General features: G+C 36.2%; 1 protein-coding gene across 1 annotated transcript in view; it reads left to right on the top strand.

The window, feature by feature from the left end:
• Positions 1-18595, top strand: part of NAALADL2 (N-acetylated alpha-linked acidic dipeptidase like 2) — a 1061651-nt gene that overhangs the window by 253443 nt on the left and 789613 nt on the right. Inside the window, exon 2 of the mRNA XM_033429498.2 lies at positions 4994-5495. Coding sequence (XP_033285389.1) covers positions 4994-5495 — 502 coding nt within the window. The remainder of the gene's footprint in view (positions 1-4993; positions 5496-18595) is intronic.

Genomic DNA, 18595 nt, shown 5'->3' on the forward strand with positions numbered 1-18595 from the left:
AAGCCCTCTGGTCATAATTTAATTTCGTTAAGTCTGTATTTTAAAATTGTAAGTGCCAAATCCTTCTATTTTCCTAAACTCTATAGAATTTCTGGGGTGGTGCTTTGTTAGTGGATCACTTACACCATGTTAGACCTTGTTATAAGCATCTTTAATAATTTATATCATTTACTCTTGGTAATGCTGCAAATACAGCGCTTTTATTATTTCCACTGTACAAATAAGGGATTTAAGCATAAAAAGATTAAGTGACTGGTCTAAATTACATAGCAGAGCTAGGACTTGAACCAGGTAGTCTGACTATAGAGTCTGCTAATTTAGAGATCAATAAGGTCAGGGCATTCATGTAATAAATTCCCTCATTGTGATTGCTGAGCAAGATAACGTGTCATAATCATATTTCTAAGTGACATTTGTAATATACAACTTATTAAAATGAAACTTTTGTTTAACATGTATGTATCATCTAAAATATTTGCCAGCTGTTGTGTTAGGTTAGATTTGCAGTATCCAGAGACTGTATTTTATATATTGAAATTTCAGCCTATTTCTATATTCATCTTTTATTTCTACATAATTTACTTAGTTTCAGCCAGTAAAAATGTGTGAAACAAAGCATTCGGAAGCATCAATTTATTTTAAACTACCCATATGCTTAGTAAAAATACAACTTCATTTTTTATTGATCTAAGCTTGTCATAGTATAGAAGAAATACCTTTTAGTTCATCTTGTATTTGCTTTCTTTTCCTTAGAAAAGAATAAGTGTATATAAATGATAAACTTTTGAGTATATTGAATTTTAATAACAATTTAGCCTTCATTGTGGGCCTGGGTGGGAAAGGATCTCACCTAAGCAAATAAGATATGTTGAAAACATGGGGAATGCATTGTACTTTTCATAAAAATTGCATTTTATAAAAATAAGTATAATATAGAATGTACGGATGCTACAAATATTTCTGTTTTAAGAAATGTAGCAAGTTTCTATGACTGGTCTACACCTAAGTACATATTTTTGAGGGAAACACTCATGTGGTAGATTCCAAAATCTACTACATGTGTTTTTTAAATTACTCATATAGGGTAGCTATAAATAATATGACAATATAAATTAAATGAATCATGTACATCAGTTACAGAAAATATATGAAGTTTGGCATAATTATGCAATCATACCTAAGACATGCTGATTTTGCTTAAGATTTCTTTTTATAATATAAAATTTCCATTGTGGGAATTTGAAAGTTCTCTTGAAAAAAGTGTGGTATTTCCTTTACTTGACCTCATGGGGAGTAGGTTTTTAAAGAAAGCTACATTCTTTGTGGGACAAATGAAATAATTGATGCTTACTTTAAATATGTTATTAGTTTTATTTAATAGTTTGTTACTCAGTTTAATTTTTGAGGAGTTCATTTTAAATACCTTAAGTGAAACAAAACTGTCAGGGCAGAGGTTTATATTTTTTGTAAAAAGCTACACTATTTTCCTTAAGGCAAGATAATTTTAAAGAAATGAATTTCTAATGGATTTCTAATATAAATTTATCAAATAAGTGGTTAAATGCTTCATTATAGATGTCATCACATACTTATTTTCTTGGAAATTTTCCTAAAATCCTTTGGGTTTTTTTTTTTTTTTTACATCAAGTGGCTTGATCTACCCAGATACTGCTCTCCTAGAAGATAGAATTTAGTGTAAATTTATAAATGTGTAATGAGTCCAAAAGTGGTAGTAAGGGTGTCAGGCAGACATCCATCATGGTGAGGAGTTAATATCTGTATCTACATTACATTCTAATTGATGGCTCTGTCTGATGTTTGAAAAGCGTTAAATTGATGATGTACAGATGATGGAATACCTATTGTCAGGCTAGAAATGAAAACTCTTCCTCATCACTGCAGTTGGTTTGTAAATGATTTGTAGAGAAATGACTTTGAATGTTTGTATTAGAGGTCAGAATTAGAGATTTCAGATTTCTGTAGTAACTCCTGTGTGCCAAGTCTTCCTTGAGCATAAAACACACTCTACAATTCAATTTAAAACAAAAAACAGAAAAAACCCAAAACCTTTAGAGAGACTCTGAATCATTAAAATGGGAGGAAAAAGTCTAGAAAACTATGTTGAGATAGTGTCTAAGTAAATCAATAATGCATAAACTGAACAGTTAGAGAAGTAAATATCATAATATCATGTCAAGATAGGAATTGATTGATATTTAAGCCAAACAAGAAAAAAAATGACTACTGCCAAGATATTGCAGTATTTTGCAATGTACATTAAAAACATGGATTGTGGGGTATTTAACCCCACAACTTATTAAGTTACGACTAACTTATTAATTTCATATTTTTATAAAACCACACATCACCTTATGTGTCCCCAAACATCACTTTTCTCAGCCTAAAGAATGACTCAACTTTGGACATCAGCTTCCTCTTCTGTAATATGAGAGAGGTTAGAATCATGGATTTTAAAGGTTACTTTATTTCTACTGCCTTCAGGTTTTTCCTGTTCTCTAGTATTGTCTTGTACTATTTTTGTTCTTGTTTTAACCAAGTATGATTTAAAGTCTTCTTCTTCTATCAGTTAATCGACCATCTCCTAACCTGTCTGAATAATTATCACTGACTCCATATATCACTTCTTTTCTCTGCTTGTCTTGATGTGACCAAAGACAGAATTCAAATAATGCACATTCTTGAATCATCATGGAAACCAGGCCAAGCAGAAAAAAGGGAGAGGAAGAGAGGAAGGAAAAGAGGGAGGGACGAAAGGGGTCTGCAGAGTCACTCCTGAGGCTGTTCTAATACGTAGTACCAACTAATATCTGCATGGTAAGAGTTGCTATGTCATGTGGTACTTTTAAAAAATATTTTAGTCTCTACATATAGATTAATTGTAAAAAAAAAAAAAAAACGAGAAAAACAAGCAAAAACCTATCATATACTTGTGTGAGTGTACGTGTGTGTGTATTATGCAACCTGCTCCCCTTCTCCACAATGTCCTGAAGAATTATATAATTTCTTCTGCATTATTTAATTCATTTTATTTCTTCCAACAATCCTTGACAATCCTCTCTCCTCTAATACCAGAAATATCCCTTCAAACCTATATAGCCTACGTGACACTCAATGGATGTTTTAGGATCACTGTCTCAATTATTCCTAGTAACAGCACTATGATGTTTATATTATCACCATGCCCATATCACAAATGAAGACCCTGTGTTGCAAAGAAGTTAAGCCTTTTGCCTATGGTCACCCTTTCCTAGCTTTTTCTCCAACTCTGGTTCGCACACCAGTCTGGGTTTTTCAAAGGGTCCACGTACCATGCACCGTGCACTTGTATTCCTCCGTGTGCTTATACATTTTCCCCTGCCTGGCTGTTCTCCTCTCACACCCCTGGTATGTCCTAGTTTAACTCCTCCTTTCTCTCCAGAAGTACCTCAGAAATAACTTTGGGTGGGGAATTATTTCCCATATTCTCTGCTAGAATCTGTCACCCCTGAGTCTCCCTTGTGCTTTGCATATTTTATGTGACATACTTGTTTGTTCAAATGTCTGTCTCTCTTATTGAATCATTCCCTACTTGAGAAATAGGGACCCGTTCATCTTTGTTTTCATTGCCTATCCCCATACCTGATATATATTAGGTACTCATCTTTATTGAATCAGCTCTGGACAAGAATAAATCAAAAATGGTATCGTAGCAGATGAGAAATCTAGTCAGAATTAGAATTTTTATTTTGTAAAGTTTAATATTTAATTGTACTTGAACTCTCTTAAACATTCAGGACATTTTAATTTATACGGACCTCTGTCAGCCAGGATTGGAATTGTATATACACATAATTCTGTACATGATGCCACTCCCTTTCATGAAGTCTTTGTTTGTATATTTTTCATTAGAGTTCACTTGTTAACAACCCGCCCTAAGACACTTAGCAAATCAGTTGTCAGCTGAGCTCTGTTTTTCACTCACCACAGTGGGGTCCATAGAAATATCGTAAAACGTAGTGAGGGACCTTAGAATCCAGCTGGGATGACAAATCTAATACACAGAAAATTTAAGTATAAATACTCCTAATGTGCAACTACAATACACCAGTGTGTTACTGAATACAGACTGAAGACCACTTGTAGTTAATTAGTCCAGTTTTCCTAATACTGCTCTGCAGGATACAACAAACTGTCATCCAAAACTGTGTAGCGGAGAGAAGCCTCCATCTGCCACTCAGTAGCAAGGTTATGAAACTAAACTCTCCTATCCTGGCAAAAGGCTTCCCTCTTTGGATGGATGCCATCCCAGACTTTTATTTAAAGTTCAGCGAGCCAGGCCAATTCATGTCACTAATTCCATAAAACATGTTGGCTTTCTATGGTAGCCTTAAAGTTTTCCAGTCATTCTGATAACTCATGACTAGGCAGTACACCATATTTTGCTTCTTGGATTTCTATAGAGGTGCTACTTCATTTTGTTGTCCTCATTCTTACCCTGAATTTGTGTTTTTAAAATTAGCTCTGGTGATGTAACTGATCCCAGGGTCTTTTTTTCCCCCCTTAACTTAACAAATCACACTTTATTGCTTCTGTCCTCAGTTTTTCTTAAAAGTGATTTTGAAAATGTATAAGCTTAAACTTGGCTTTCATTGTAATACATTGTCTTTAATGCAGTTGTGCATTTGTGACTTTAATTCTGAGCTTCAAAAGAATAGTGTGTGTTTGTGTGTGTGTATTTTATGTCTTCTCATAGCTTTTGCATCAGGTGCCTTCTACTTTTATTTATTGTTTGTCTTTTTTCTATAGTAAACATCAACAGCAAAACATAAGATTAAATAATTAATACATGATTTTCTATAGGAATGAAGTATTTCCCCTGATTAAAATCACTAAAATTTTATGAACAGCTAATATAGATTACTGTTTTGTTTTCACCTTGGAGCTTCTCTTTGTTGATTTATTTTCAGAAAATATACTGCTCTTATTTTCACAGGTAAAAAGATGGCCTATCAGAAGGTCAATGCAGATCGAAGAGCTCCAGGACATTCACAGTACCTAGACAATGATGACCTCCAAGCCACTGCCCTTGACTTAGAGTGGGACATGGAAAAGGAACTGGAGGAGCCTGGTTTTGACCAGTTCCAGCTAGATAGTGCTGAGAATCAGAACCTGGAGAATTCAGAGACTGCGGACCTCAGTCTTGATCCCATTCAACCAGCAACTTCACCCAAAGGAAGGTTTCAGCGACTTCAAGAAGAGTCTGACTATGTGACCCATTATACAAGATCTGCACCAAAGAGCAACCCCTGCAACTTTTGCCGCCTTTTAAAGCTATTTTGCACAGCAAGCATTTTATTTATTTCTGGAATTTTGATAGGCTATTACACACATAAAAACTGCTCTTCAAATGCTACGTCTTCAGGAACACTTGATCTTCAGTTACACCAAGAGATTCTCAAGACAATCCAAGCAGAAGATATTAGGAAGTCTTTCAGGTAGGTATGCAAGAAATGGATGTTGGTGGGATGCATCTTCTGGGAAAGATGTCTTACAGCGAATATCATACTGTGATTTTTCTATTGTTTAAGGTTAGTCTTACAAGCTGAGAAACATAACTAACCAGCAACCCCTTCACAGAGGGGGTGCACGTTTTCAGATTTACGATACTGTAATGCAAATTTATGGTGCTGCTTTAATAATTGATAATAAGAACTGTAACTACTGTGGAGATAATAGACTCCAGCCAGTGTATTTTCTCCCTCTTGGGAAAGCCCAGGTAAGCCAAATTGGGATGCAAAGATTGCTGGATGTGTGTGTAATAAAAACTAGGGCATTAGCCATAAGATTGAAATTTTTAATGACATCAGAATAAAATAAACTTGCTTTATGGACTGAAATAACTGACAGGAGGTAAGACAAGCACTGCTCGTATTTGGTCCCCTGCATCACTGAGTTTCCCAGTTGAGTATTTTTATTGAAACACATTGCATTCCATATATCAGGCAATTCTAAAAGGTCACCTCTCTCTTTAAGGTAAGTTTGCATATGACCTCTCTAGCCAGAATGTGTTGTTAATAAGTTAAATGATAAGAAAATATTTTTTATCAGGCCTTAATAATTCTGAATTCTTGGGAAAAGCTCCACTCATGTCATATAGCTATTGGGTAACTTAAATTTTGTTGCTTGATATATCATTAGCATATATGTTTAATTGTAAAGAGTTCCCTAGTTAACATATTTAGAGAAGTGAGGAACTGGAAGAGGAAGGTTAGATATTAGCCTCCACATATGTCTTCCATACCTGGCAATAAAGAATAATCCTAGGTGAATCATGTTTGTTGATTGTAGGTAGATGAGAGAGAAGGATACTAGGTCATAAGGATATTCCTTCTGGGTTACACTGACTTATTACCATCAAGATGTTGGCACATGTGCATTTCTAGGGATCTTCTAGGGAGCATGCCCACTGCAGGTGCACCATTTAATCTGTGTGCTGAAATATCACATGTATTGACGTTGGCAAATTATAATTCTCTTTCTGAATATCACATCTGAATGACTTGTGGGAATTTGTTTTCTACACCCTTCTATGTCTGCTATTTACTGTTGCATAAGTGTCTCTGGATGTGTCATATGCAGATACTAACAATTTCCATGGTATTTCTCAATGTAAAATTACTTACAGTGAATTGAGTGAAAGATATAGCATTGTCTTATAATGAGTGATTGTATCCGTCAGGATCCAACCATAAAAGAAAACTCCCTAAATATTTAAAGCAGAGGGCATTTAAAGTAGGGAAATAATTCCATCAGTGATGAAAAACTGAGAGGCCAGTCAGGGGACACTGAGGTAGCCAAGAGATGAACAACAAAATGGAGCCATTACTAAACCTACGCTGGAGAAAGGGAGTTGGGGTAACTTGATGGAAGCTGGAACTTTCTGCGTACACAAATGCAGGGGTTGGGCTGGCAGTGGGGATGTAACCTCAGCCAGGGGTACTACTGAAGACAGAGTAAGAAGTACCATGGCTTCTCCCTTCCTCCTGCCCTCCTACCAGTTGTTCCGTTGGTTGTCTGAACCCAGCACGCAGGCTGCTGACTCAGAGCCTGGAAAAACTCATCCCAAAGCGTTCAGATCCCTGTAGCAGGGGAAAGGCAAGGGGTCTGTCCAAAAATTAGATCTAACCAGCACAGGGATGTTATTTAAAGAGTGAGAGAGAGAGAGAGAGAGAGAGAGAGGGAGAAAGGAAGAAAGAAAATAGAAGAATTCCATAAAACTCTGTCTACTCTAACTTCATGGTGGACATTCATTTCATTATGAAAGTGTCTTCTGGAAAAGGATCCATGGATTTAACTCATTTTTCCTGAGCAACTGTTTAGTTTTTAATGATGGACACAATGAATCTCATAACGTAGCCTGCTTCCCTCTTTACTTTGGCTTTTAGTAAGTTCAGAGTCAAATTTGTATTGAAATCATAAAGAACTTACAGGCATGCCTTTTGTATACTAACTAGTCTGCATATTTTCTCTCCTTATCTTCCTTTGGCTTTCTTTGCCTTATTTTTTTTCCCAGCATCATAGACAATTTTAAAAACTGACATGTCCTTTTTGTAAATAGGCAGCTGGTTCTAAAATGTTGAAAATGTATAATTAAGTAAACATATTCATCATTTCCCTCAGAATAGGAGTTGTATTACCATAAGGCTTATATTCTCTTAAACTCAAAAATCAACAAACTATATATTTAAAAAATATAACCACTGGCAATTTTACTTCTAAGCAATATTCAGTGGTTGGGCACAAATTCACAATTATGTCCTGTCAGATAGCCACAGTTTTTTCCTTGCTGAGATAATAGGTCTTTTTCATCAAAAAATAATATTTTGGTACAAATATGTTTACGTAACTTTCTTCGAATTACAACTCTTCATCCAAAGACAACTGTTCCCCCAGTAGTCGCGCTAACCACATGCCTTATTATGATTTCTTGTGTTTACTAAGTCATCCTGGCATTGGCTCTGTACATCATGGGTTCCTCCTGTTTCTTTTCATCAATTTATGATCAGTTTTGGGCTCTCACCGATCTACTGTCTTGTTCATCAGTTGCTGTATTTCTTCTCTATTTGTTCTCCATTCCTGCCCGTGCTGTAAGACTATGTCAGTTCTTGCCAAACATCCTAACAGTTATGCAATATAAAAGACACTCTTTTTATAATAGATAAGTTTGCAGACTCCATGAAGGAATGGACCTACTTGCTTTGCCCATCATTAGACTATTGTCCAGCAGACATTGAATCATTATTTTTCTAAGGGAGGAAATGAATGCATGAATAGGTGAGGAACAGATCTGTGTTTAATTCATCAATTTTATTATGTATTCTGAAAATCATTTTACTTACCATTTAGGTTTTTCATATTATGATTATATTCAAAGTATTATAAATAAAATTTTGATTTATAACACAATTATAAAATACTAAATTATATAGCTATAGTTACTCAGAGGCTATGCTAAGTTCTGATTTTAGATAAGTGACAACTTAAATCAAAACCAGATACTGTAAAAATGCTAAAGTATCACTATTGATGTCTCATTTTCAGCTGAGGCTTAAATACGATTGCTACTACTAGGACCAGTATGTAGAACTTCGGAGGAAAAAAGAAAAAGATGGTATAAAATCTTGAGATGATGACCCTGTTGTAGCCTAGGAGAGGTTAGAGAAGCTGAGAACTAGGAGAGTGGAAAAAGAGGATTTGGGGAGAAAGCTGCTAATGGTGTTGTAAGCCCCAGTCTTTTCTCAAGGAGGAAGCCTCAAGTCCAATGAAAAAGGGGTTTAATAGAACTCCTTGGAAGAACTGGGTGTCTGCCTTTCTACCTAAGAAATCGAAATGACAAGTCACGGACTGGCTAGCTGTGGATAAGATTGCCGAAGAAGAGGTGGTGGTTTGGGGTAGCCTATGGCAAAGTTTCCTTCTAGGGGCTCTATCCAAGCAGGGAGAGAGAGAGAGGGGAAGAGGGAGAAAAATCACTATGGTCTAAATGTTTGTGTCCCCCCCGCCCCAGAATTCATATGTTGTTGAAATCCTAATGCCCAATGTAATGGTATTCGGAGGTGGGGCTGCTGGGAGGGAGATGCTCAGGTCATGAAGCTGGAGCCCTCGTGAATGGGCTGAGATTTTATACAAGAGACCCCACAGGACTTCTAGTCCTTCCGTCATGTGAGGACACAGGGAGAAGGTATCCTTTGTGAACCAGGGAGAGGGCCCTTATCAGCCACCACACCAAATCTGCCAGTGCCATGATCTTAGAATTCCCTAACTCGAGAACTATGACATAATGTTGATAAGCCAACCAGTCCGTGGTACTTTGTTATAGCAGCCTGAAAGGACTAACAGAAAGAGAGAGATTGCGGGGGAGGAGCAAGCAAGCTTCCTGCATGGCTGAAAAGAACTTACCAGAGACAGAGCTAGAGGTCTGGTCAGATGCCTGGAAGAAGGAAGAAGGAGGTAGAGGAGAGTGCATTACTCATGTTAAAGGAAGGTGAGAAATCCCCAGTCGTGGGATGGGTGGGTGGGTCCCCAAAGAACTGATGAAGCTGGACAAGTGGAAAGTTCAGCTGACTACTCCTGCTACAGTCAGAGTACCATGCCAGTTCTTGAGAGTTCTTGTCCAGTGAGAACCTTTTGCTCCTGCTTTAGCTATTCTCACTTGCTCTGTTGCAACCCTGGAGGTGTCAGAAGCTCTGAGAAAGGAGGTGTAAAAACACAGAAGAAACTGACTATTCTCCTTTCCTTGGCTGTAAGTTTCCCAATCTAGAGATGGTCAAAAAGTGGGGAAAAGTTCAAAGTTTTGACTATTAAATGACACTGAACCTTTTAATTACTCACTGGAGGAACTCAGGTCACTTAACAGTGGCCAGAATTACTGGGTTTTTTAATCCAGAAACAGGAAAACAAACAAACAAACTAACCCCAATTAATATAAATGGGAGAAAAAAAGTGCTTTATGATTGCATTCCCTGAATCATGCTTGCTCAGTGTAGAGATTACACATGCGCTATTTTTATGTGTAATGTTTTAGAAAAAAATACATTTGAATAATGTGTTGATCCAGAGAATCATTGATAGACATATTGACAGCATATTCCAGTTTATGGACCTAATTATCCCATAATAAAGCCCACATAAGCCAATTACTTGATATCATGTTGATCAAATAAAAGGAAATCATTTTCAACATTAGCACAGGAATATGAATACCGTGTGTGTGTATTAATCAGTCTTCTAATAAGATTCTCCTGGTCACTTCTGCAAATACTTGTTGCTATTTGAAAAAGGCATTCACTCTTACAGTGGTGGTTGATTTCTTTCATGTATCTTCATGTAAACAGATGGTGTATATTCAGATGTATATTGGATATATTCAGATGCGTGAGATTTAAAATAGGCCGTTAAAAGTTGCATTCATGTATGCTTTTGGTGACTTGGAACAGTAACTAGATAATGCAAGTTTATTGTAAGTATCAAAACAGGAGGCTGGGCTCACACAATAATCTGTGAATAGGAATTCATTTGACTGAGCCTTGTTGATAAGGAATTTGGATCCAGTCAACTCCAGGGACCCTAGTAGCCACAGTCCTCTAATTTTTACTAAAGGGTTGAACCACCAAAGTGATTTATCTCCCTTTCCATCTGTACTACTTTTTGTTTGCCTTATTCTTCTCCCAGTACCCACTGCTATGTTCTCCAATACATTATTCCTCCATTCCTCTTCTAGCCTATGGGGCTAGAATGAAGTATGATTGTTTTCCCTTTGGGGGTCAGCGATGTTTGTGACTCTGTCAAGTGCTTATCCCTAGTCTAATCAGATTTGGCCGAGAGCTCTTTAACTTAGAAGAAGCTTAAATGTGACTGGTACATGTTTTATTTCTCCTGTATAAGTCACAGAGCCTTTATCATATATATTGTTGAATGAATGATCTATATGTGTGTGCATGTGTATATACATACTAAAGATCGTAAGCACGTTGCTGAACAGAGTAAAGCATGTTGAAAGCTTCAAAATTTAGTTACGTAATATAAATTATAATAATAATTGAAGTGAATAAGCCAATGTGGTTAAGTATATTTTTGAATGTAGGAATGTTGCTTTTTGACAGCTGTAGATGCTGTGAAATGGTGAGAAGAAAAGGAGAAAATGTGCTACTCTAATTATGGTTAATATGGTATCTTTTTTTATGGAAGGGGCATTATTTTTTTTCTTCTTATAAGTAAAATGTATACAGAAAGTTGGAAAAAAATAAAGTAAAAACCACCCATAACCCTACCACCTTTTCCCCCATAATTTTATTCTTTCTTTCTATCTTTACCTAACAAGAAGCAAAATTGTATTGTACCATGTATATATTTTTTGATATCTGCTTTTGAATTTTTTTCCACTTACAATATATTGAGAACCATTTTTCAAACTAGTAAATACAGAATTGAATCAGTACATTAAAATGCTGCTGGCATTCCCTTATGTAGAGGACATGAATTTATTGAGCCCATCCTTTATAAATGTACATTTAGTTTGTCTCTACAAACATTTTCATACGTAAGTCTTTGTGTGCTTATTTAATTATTCCCTTCTGATAAATTCCTGGAAGCAGATCACAGATTTGGGGAGTTGAAATTTGTTTAGTTGTTTGCTTTGTGTTAGTTACCAAATTGCCTTGTAGGGCTGCCAGCCTTCTAGGTCCTCATTATTTTTTTGTTTTGATAGGCCAAAAATAGTGTTGACAAACTTTTATATCTTAATTGACCATTCATAGTTCTTTTTGCATGTATGAACCTTTTATAATTTAAAAACATGTTTACTGAATATTGTAGTAGAAAAATAGTCTATTACTTTATGTAATCTTTCTGGATTTTATTTAGTTGATGCATTTGATTTGTTAGCAAATGAACAATAAAATAAAATCCCTAGATTTTTAAAAATTTCTGCATTATTTGGACAGGGGCAATATTTTTCATCTTTCTCTGGCTCGGTACAAGTAATTAACCATGAGTTAAGTTATACTGTGAAATGATCTTTACAAACATTAAGTAAAACACCACATTTTCTTAGCTGTTGATTAATTCTTCGAAAGTTTAGGAAATGTTATAAATTATCTTCAGTGATTTTTCTCTCCTCTGATCCCACAGGGCTATATTTTTTGCTGTTACACTTTAAAAATGCAAGGCTTGATGATGGTGATACCATCAGCAACTGTTCTCTGGTTTCCAGCTGTACTTTCCAGCCATCTTTCTGCCCCTCCTCTGTCTTGAATTATATTTTGGCTTCTGTCTTTTCTACTGTTTGTGTTTTTTGTTCCTTTCCAATTTCAGTATTTAGAGGGGTGAGAGCAGGAATGTTGGGAGATACGAAGGCAATAAAGCACCTGGCATTTGAATTGGAGAAAAACATGTAAATGTATTTAAAAAGTGCACATAATTCAATTTATGCAAATGACAGCAGAATGAATTTAACAGTAATAGAGTGATGGTTCCTAAAGGAAGTAATTAGCTATTCTATCATTGATTTTTCCAGATAACAAATGCACATTGTCTTAAATTTAATCACAAAAGGAATACAAAGGATTAGATTTATTTAATTATCCATAGTATTTTATTGCTCTGGACTTGAAGTAAAGCAACTGCTTCACTCAGTTTCTCAGTGTCATGTAGAGTGACATGAATTCTCTTAAATGGCTCAACTCAGATAAAAGCTTATGCCTTTCACAATTCTTAGGCATTTGTCTGGAACAAGAGCAGCACCCACCAATAAGATGAATGAGGATTATTGACAGAGGGTCTTTGAGTGCAATGGCCACCTTCTCAATCCTAGGCATTCTTTGAGGGTGGCTCAGGTGCCTCAGTGAAAGCCTGAGTCCTAACCACTGGACCCCAGGGAATTCCCATGATTCCCTTTTTTGATCTCCCACCAATTGAGTTCTCTCTTTCCTTGAAACTCTCAGTACTTCATTTTCTCTCTCTTTGTTGACATAAACTACCTTCTACCTTGCAGTGGAGAAAGAACTATGCGTCTGGCCCAGTCCTTGAGTCATAGTATGTGGACACTCAGTAAATCTTTATTGCGGGAGACAGTGCACCCAAAATATAAACCTACTATCATTTTTTTAAAAGAAAGTATACTTCTGGCTATTCATGTACATTACTGAAATTCAAAATTATATATATATATGTATCAGACCTTTGCCTTTTTAACATATTTTATATACATTCTCATAGCATGTGCTAAAAAGTTGATTTTGAAGGTAGAGGATTTTCTTTTCTCTAATGAAAACATGTGTTGTGTGTCTGCTGTATACCAGGCACTCTGCCAGTCACTCGACAGGTTTTAATGATATTCTGTTTAATCTAGAGAGCATTTCCTTTCTATAAAGAAGAAATGAAAGTAAAAATTGCACAGAAAGGTACTTCTGTGATCACAGGTTTGATGGAGGTGCAAAGTAGATTCCCTCACAGATCTTTTCATGCCCTGCCAGTGTCAGGAAAGGGTTGTCTCAGACGAGGGCCAGTTCAGCCTGAAGGCTTGCTTTATTCCTTCTCCATGGTCAAGTAGAATCAAAGGGTTCTCCCCGCACCTTCTCCCTTTCCCCCCACCCTATCCCTCATCTCTTGCCCTCTCCCTGCTGCCTACACACACACATTATTTTATCCTCGAGGTTATATACTACGATTAGGTTACTTACTTTCCTAGTAAGCAAATTTTCTTTATCTTTTTCATTAAATCTCTCTCTCTTGTGAAACACCAGGAGTAAGTTAGATTGTTAAGGATCGAAATGCAGGAACTCTTCGTTTTTCAAATTTGGTTTTGTCTTAATGGGAGGAATATATTTTACATAATGAAAGGACTCTTTTGCAGTGATGGTCAGTGAAATATTTTTGTTAGCTATATCAAGGTCATCTGCCCTTACTGTCTGGCTATCCTGAAACTGCTCAACCTTAAGGCTCATCACATTTTTCTTGTATGTTTCCTGCATTGACTGTAATAGTCGTTTTCTTCCATTCACTTCTTGATCTTATTCATTCCAAAAAAGGAACAAGATCAGTCAGATGTAGTACAAGGGAATAAATAAACCATTTCCTTTGAGGATCAAGTATGTCAGTTTCCTGTGGATTCACTTGACTTCCTGACACTCTTGGCGATAGAAAAGTTGGTAATGATCACATTCAGTAGACTGAAGTATAGTTAAACATGGAAAGGTTGGGAACTGATTACATACTTCTCTCTTTCATGTTCCTTTTTTTTTGTGTGTGGTACGCGGGCCTCTCACTGTTGTGGCCTCTCCCGTTGCGGAGCACAGGCTCCGGACGCGCAGGCTCAGCGTCCATGGCTCACAGGCCCAGCCGCTCCGCGGCATGTGGGATCTTCCCAGACCCGGGCACGAACCGTGTCGCCGCCATCGGCAGGCGGACTCTCAACCAGTGCGCCACCAGGGAAGCCCCATGTTCCTTTTTAATGTCAGTGAAATCAAGATTCAAATAGCAGACATGGCCCTTTGAGATTTGCAATTTGAAAATCTCAATCCATGCTTTAGAACTTAAGCAAAGTATTTGACAATTGCAGCTAAAAGCATTAATCCCATAATCTCATCAGGCTAGTTTACAAGAGAAAAATTAAAATGTATATGAAAAGAGATAATTTGATTTTGTAAACATTGCATAAAGTATTTTATTATAGTTACCTAAAAAAATTTAAATGGATGTTTCTAGCTGATGGAAAAAAAAGTAGATTTGGCTGGTAATTCAGATATTTAAAAATGGATGATGAAAACTTCCTCTCCACTGCCCCCATCTTGGGAAACTATAACAAAATAGATAGGTGATATTATTTCCCAAATGTTAGATGCCTATATAAATACACTGTGATGGTTATTTTTATATATCAACTTGGCTAGGCCACAGTGCACAGATGTTTGGTCAAACATTATTGTAGATATTTCTGTGAAGGTATTTTTTTTTAAATGAGATTAACATTTAAATCAGTAGACTTTGTGTAAAGCAGATTATCTTTAATAATGTGGATGGGTTTCATCCAATCAGTTGAAGGCCTTACTAGAAAAAGACTGACCTCTCAGGAAGAAGAAGAAATTCTACCAGCACACTGAATGCCTTTGGACTTTAACTGCAACTCTTCCCTGAGTCTCCAGCCTACTGGTCTATCTTACAGATTTTGGACTTGCCAAGCTTCCACAGTTGCATAAGCTGACTCCTTAAAATAGATATCTCCCTCTCTCTATATATAAATCCTGTTCTCTTTCTCTGGAGAACCCTAACTAATAATACATGCAGATTTAGGAAACTTAAATAAACCAATACAATTTGGCTGGTTTTTTTTTTTTTAACTCTAGAATAACATAGTCAATCTTTAGTGTTAAACTGAATAATATGGAAAATTGATACTGATTTTTTTAAGCCAGTGCTCATCATTACCCTTAGTTCATTAATTTCAGATCTTATTTTTAATGTAAAATACATTTATAGGATAGAATTTGAAATTACATTCAAAGTGTCTACCAACTATTTCAAATATTTTAAAAATGCTTAATTTTCTCAACTTAGTTTGGTGGCATCAAAATGTAATCAACTTCCCAAGCAAAAATGCTTTTTCCAAATTTTACAAGAGTCATTCTTATCTGGGAAAAAAAATGGCATTGAAGTTCCCTTCCCTTTCATTATAACTAGAGCAAAGGTATTAAATTTTATATGCCTGATTTGGGAAATCAGTTTCTGTCTTCAATAACTGAGTGTGTGTTATAACTGGGCCCTTTACAGATGAAGTGCACTTCTATTGCTTAAAAATTGCTTTCCTGTGCAACATGATGTAGTAATGAATTAAATCCAAATGAGCCTTATATTCACAATGTCATAATATGTAACTCGTCCCCTGTGGAACTTTTTTATTATCTCATACAAGGTAAGCTAATGTCTTCCTCTCATGACTCACTTCTCAGAAGGGTATGCAGGTTTCAGTATTAGAAATAAAGGAAGAAAACTACAATTTGAGATCAAATTACCTTTTTATAAACTCTTTAAATCAGAGAGGACCTTATCATGTCCCAAAATATGCAAATCAAATTCTGATAGAACAAGAAACAAAAGAAGTCGTTCCAGTTCTGTGGAGTACATTTCTCTGTGAGAGAAAAATGAAACTGAACATTTTGCTTTGTTTCTGCACTGAACAGAAACGTGTGCAGGTGGTTTTTACCTTCAATAAAAATAAAATAAGTGTGGGCGTTTTCTCGCTATTTCTTCGCTCGCTTTCATTATATTAACTCTATTCTGTAGGGAACAACTTGTAAAATCAGCTTGTGCCAATATTGTAGTTCAAACTGCTACAGAGATTTAAAAGTTCTAATTTATTAGCCTGATAATTTTTGTAATTTGATGAAACACATCAGATATTCTCTTATTATAGCTGCCTTCCATGTGTCTGAGTGGCATATCGGAATTTAGCTGGGTATTTCAGAATATGTCTTGCTATTCATATGCGCAAAGAGCAAAGGGAGAAAAATGTTTATTTTAGCCCAGAGGGTGCAGCCAAGATAAATTGTATCAGGTTTTCATAGGCTTTTACTTTTACTTCTTGTGGCTTCCTATGGGTTTTTCTCTTGGCCTGCATCTTGCTCTTGTGAGCCATAGCTGGATCTGAATCAGTTGGTGCTGGCATACCACATGATAGAGATCTAAGCCTTCATTCTGCCATTCTTATTTAAAGTAGGAAACCTAAATTCCCATATGATCTGTTTCTCCTGGTTCAAAATTTTAAATTACGTTTCAATCAAATAATACACAAAAGTAAGCACATTATCTATTTATATAGAAAAGTACTAGGGAATTAGAGGCAAAATCAAAGCTATACAAGTTGAGAACCTCAACTTTCTAATTTAAGGATTTGTATTCTTAATCAAATTTATGTTCCATTAAAAAAAAAACACCTGATGGCCTACCATCGAAGACTTATCCAGTGCCCTTTAACATCAGTGCATTTCCTTATGCATGTATTTATTTAATGACTATTTCTTGTGAGCCTACTGTGTGCTGGGCTAGCGACAAAACAATGAACAAGACATATAATTAAGTACCTGCATTTGTGGTGTTTATGTTCCCACTGGCCAGAGGGAATCAATGGGAACATACTTGTTCTGTAAACTAAGCATAATGAAACAAAATGATACATTGTGGTCAGTAGGAAGGGAGGGAGGGAGGGAGAGATTGACTAATTTGCAGAGGTCTCTACCGGTTAATTTTGGATGAAGTGGTCAATTCAGTTTCAAATGGACACTTACTGTCGCTCCTCCCTGCTCAGTGGACTTGCATGGAGCTCTTCTCCTGCTAATTTATTTGCTTTGCCACTACTTTTGCAAATAAATGACAACAAAAAATACAAAACTAACCCACTTGTGAAGAGTGAGTTTAATAGGAAGCAAGCAGATGGGAGGAGATGGTGACCTCTGACCAGCCTTGAATTTCTATTTATTTGTAATATCCAACATGGAATTTAATTGCTCCAAATAAGAAACACTGTGCTCCATTGCTGTCTCTCTTTAAAATTACTGAATAGGGTCACTTACTTAAAGTTCTGTTTTTCTTCCCCAAATAGCCTCATTTCTAAGGATTGCCTCATCACTGCCTGTTGTTTTTGTTTAGTTTTTTCCCCCATAAATTCCACATTACATAATAAGTAAAATCTTTGTTATAACTCAGTCTTATTCTGAAATAACCATTCTAAGGATGATTTGTTAACTCTGGATTCTTCAGTTCTTAGTTCTTGTTTAATCAGTTGCAGTCTTTTGAAAGAGTTGCAGTTTGCTAATTATATGTAATTATGATCTGACGCCCAGTGGTACATGTTAGCGTTTTAAGGCTGCAGGCAGTATCCGTGAGGGAGTTGCTTTACAGATAAGAAAATTCACTTGAATATTTTTTGTTTAATTTTCTTAATATCTACATATATTGCAACTGAGTCCTTCAAATGGGTAGGGACAGGGTATTGGAAGTTTTTCTACTCTAGCCTTTTTGGTGGAAAATGTTACCGTTTTGGCAGGAAATGTCCAGAAGGAATTGGGATCAGAGGATTTGAGAAGTCTCCAGGTATGGGTTCTCAGAATTGGGAAAGTAGCAGCTTTGTGGTAATCATGCAGGTAGAGAAGATAGTGATTACAGCTAGCGATTTTCAATCCAGAAATAAAACTCTTTTCCTGTTCTGGGAATAGGGGCAAACTAAATGACAGACAGTACTGGTATTAAGCATTGCTACGATAGTCTGTAAGCAGGAAAAATAAATTTGGGTATTGGGGGAAGTGTCACTTGGAAGATAATTTGCTGATTGGTTGGGGGAAAAAGCTGTGAAAATGACACAGGATGACAAAAAAATCAGAAAACTAGAGAACAATTTGAAGTGAGAGAAATAAGATGACAGTCACCAGCAGAATGAGTTAAGTTTTCCTTCTGCCATGTGATTTAGGAGAGGGTTTCTAGCTTAGAAATCTGGGTTAGAAAATAAGCCAGGAAGGAAAGGCTACCATGAGAATCTAGTCTAGAAAAT

Source organism: Orcinus orca, chromosome 5 (assembly GCF_937001465.1).
Source record: "Orcinus orca chromosome 5, mOrcOrc1.1, whole genome shotgun sequence".
In the NCBI taxonomy this organism is placed as follows: domain Eukaryota; kingdom Metazoa; phylum Chordata; class Mammalia; order Artiodactyla; family Delphinidae; genus Orcinus; species Orcinus orca.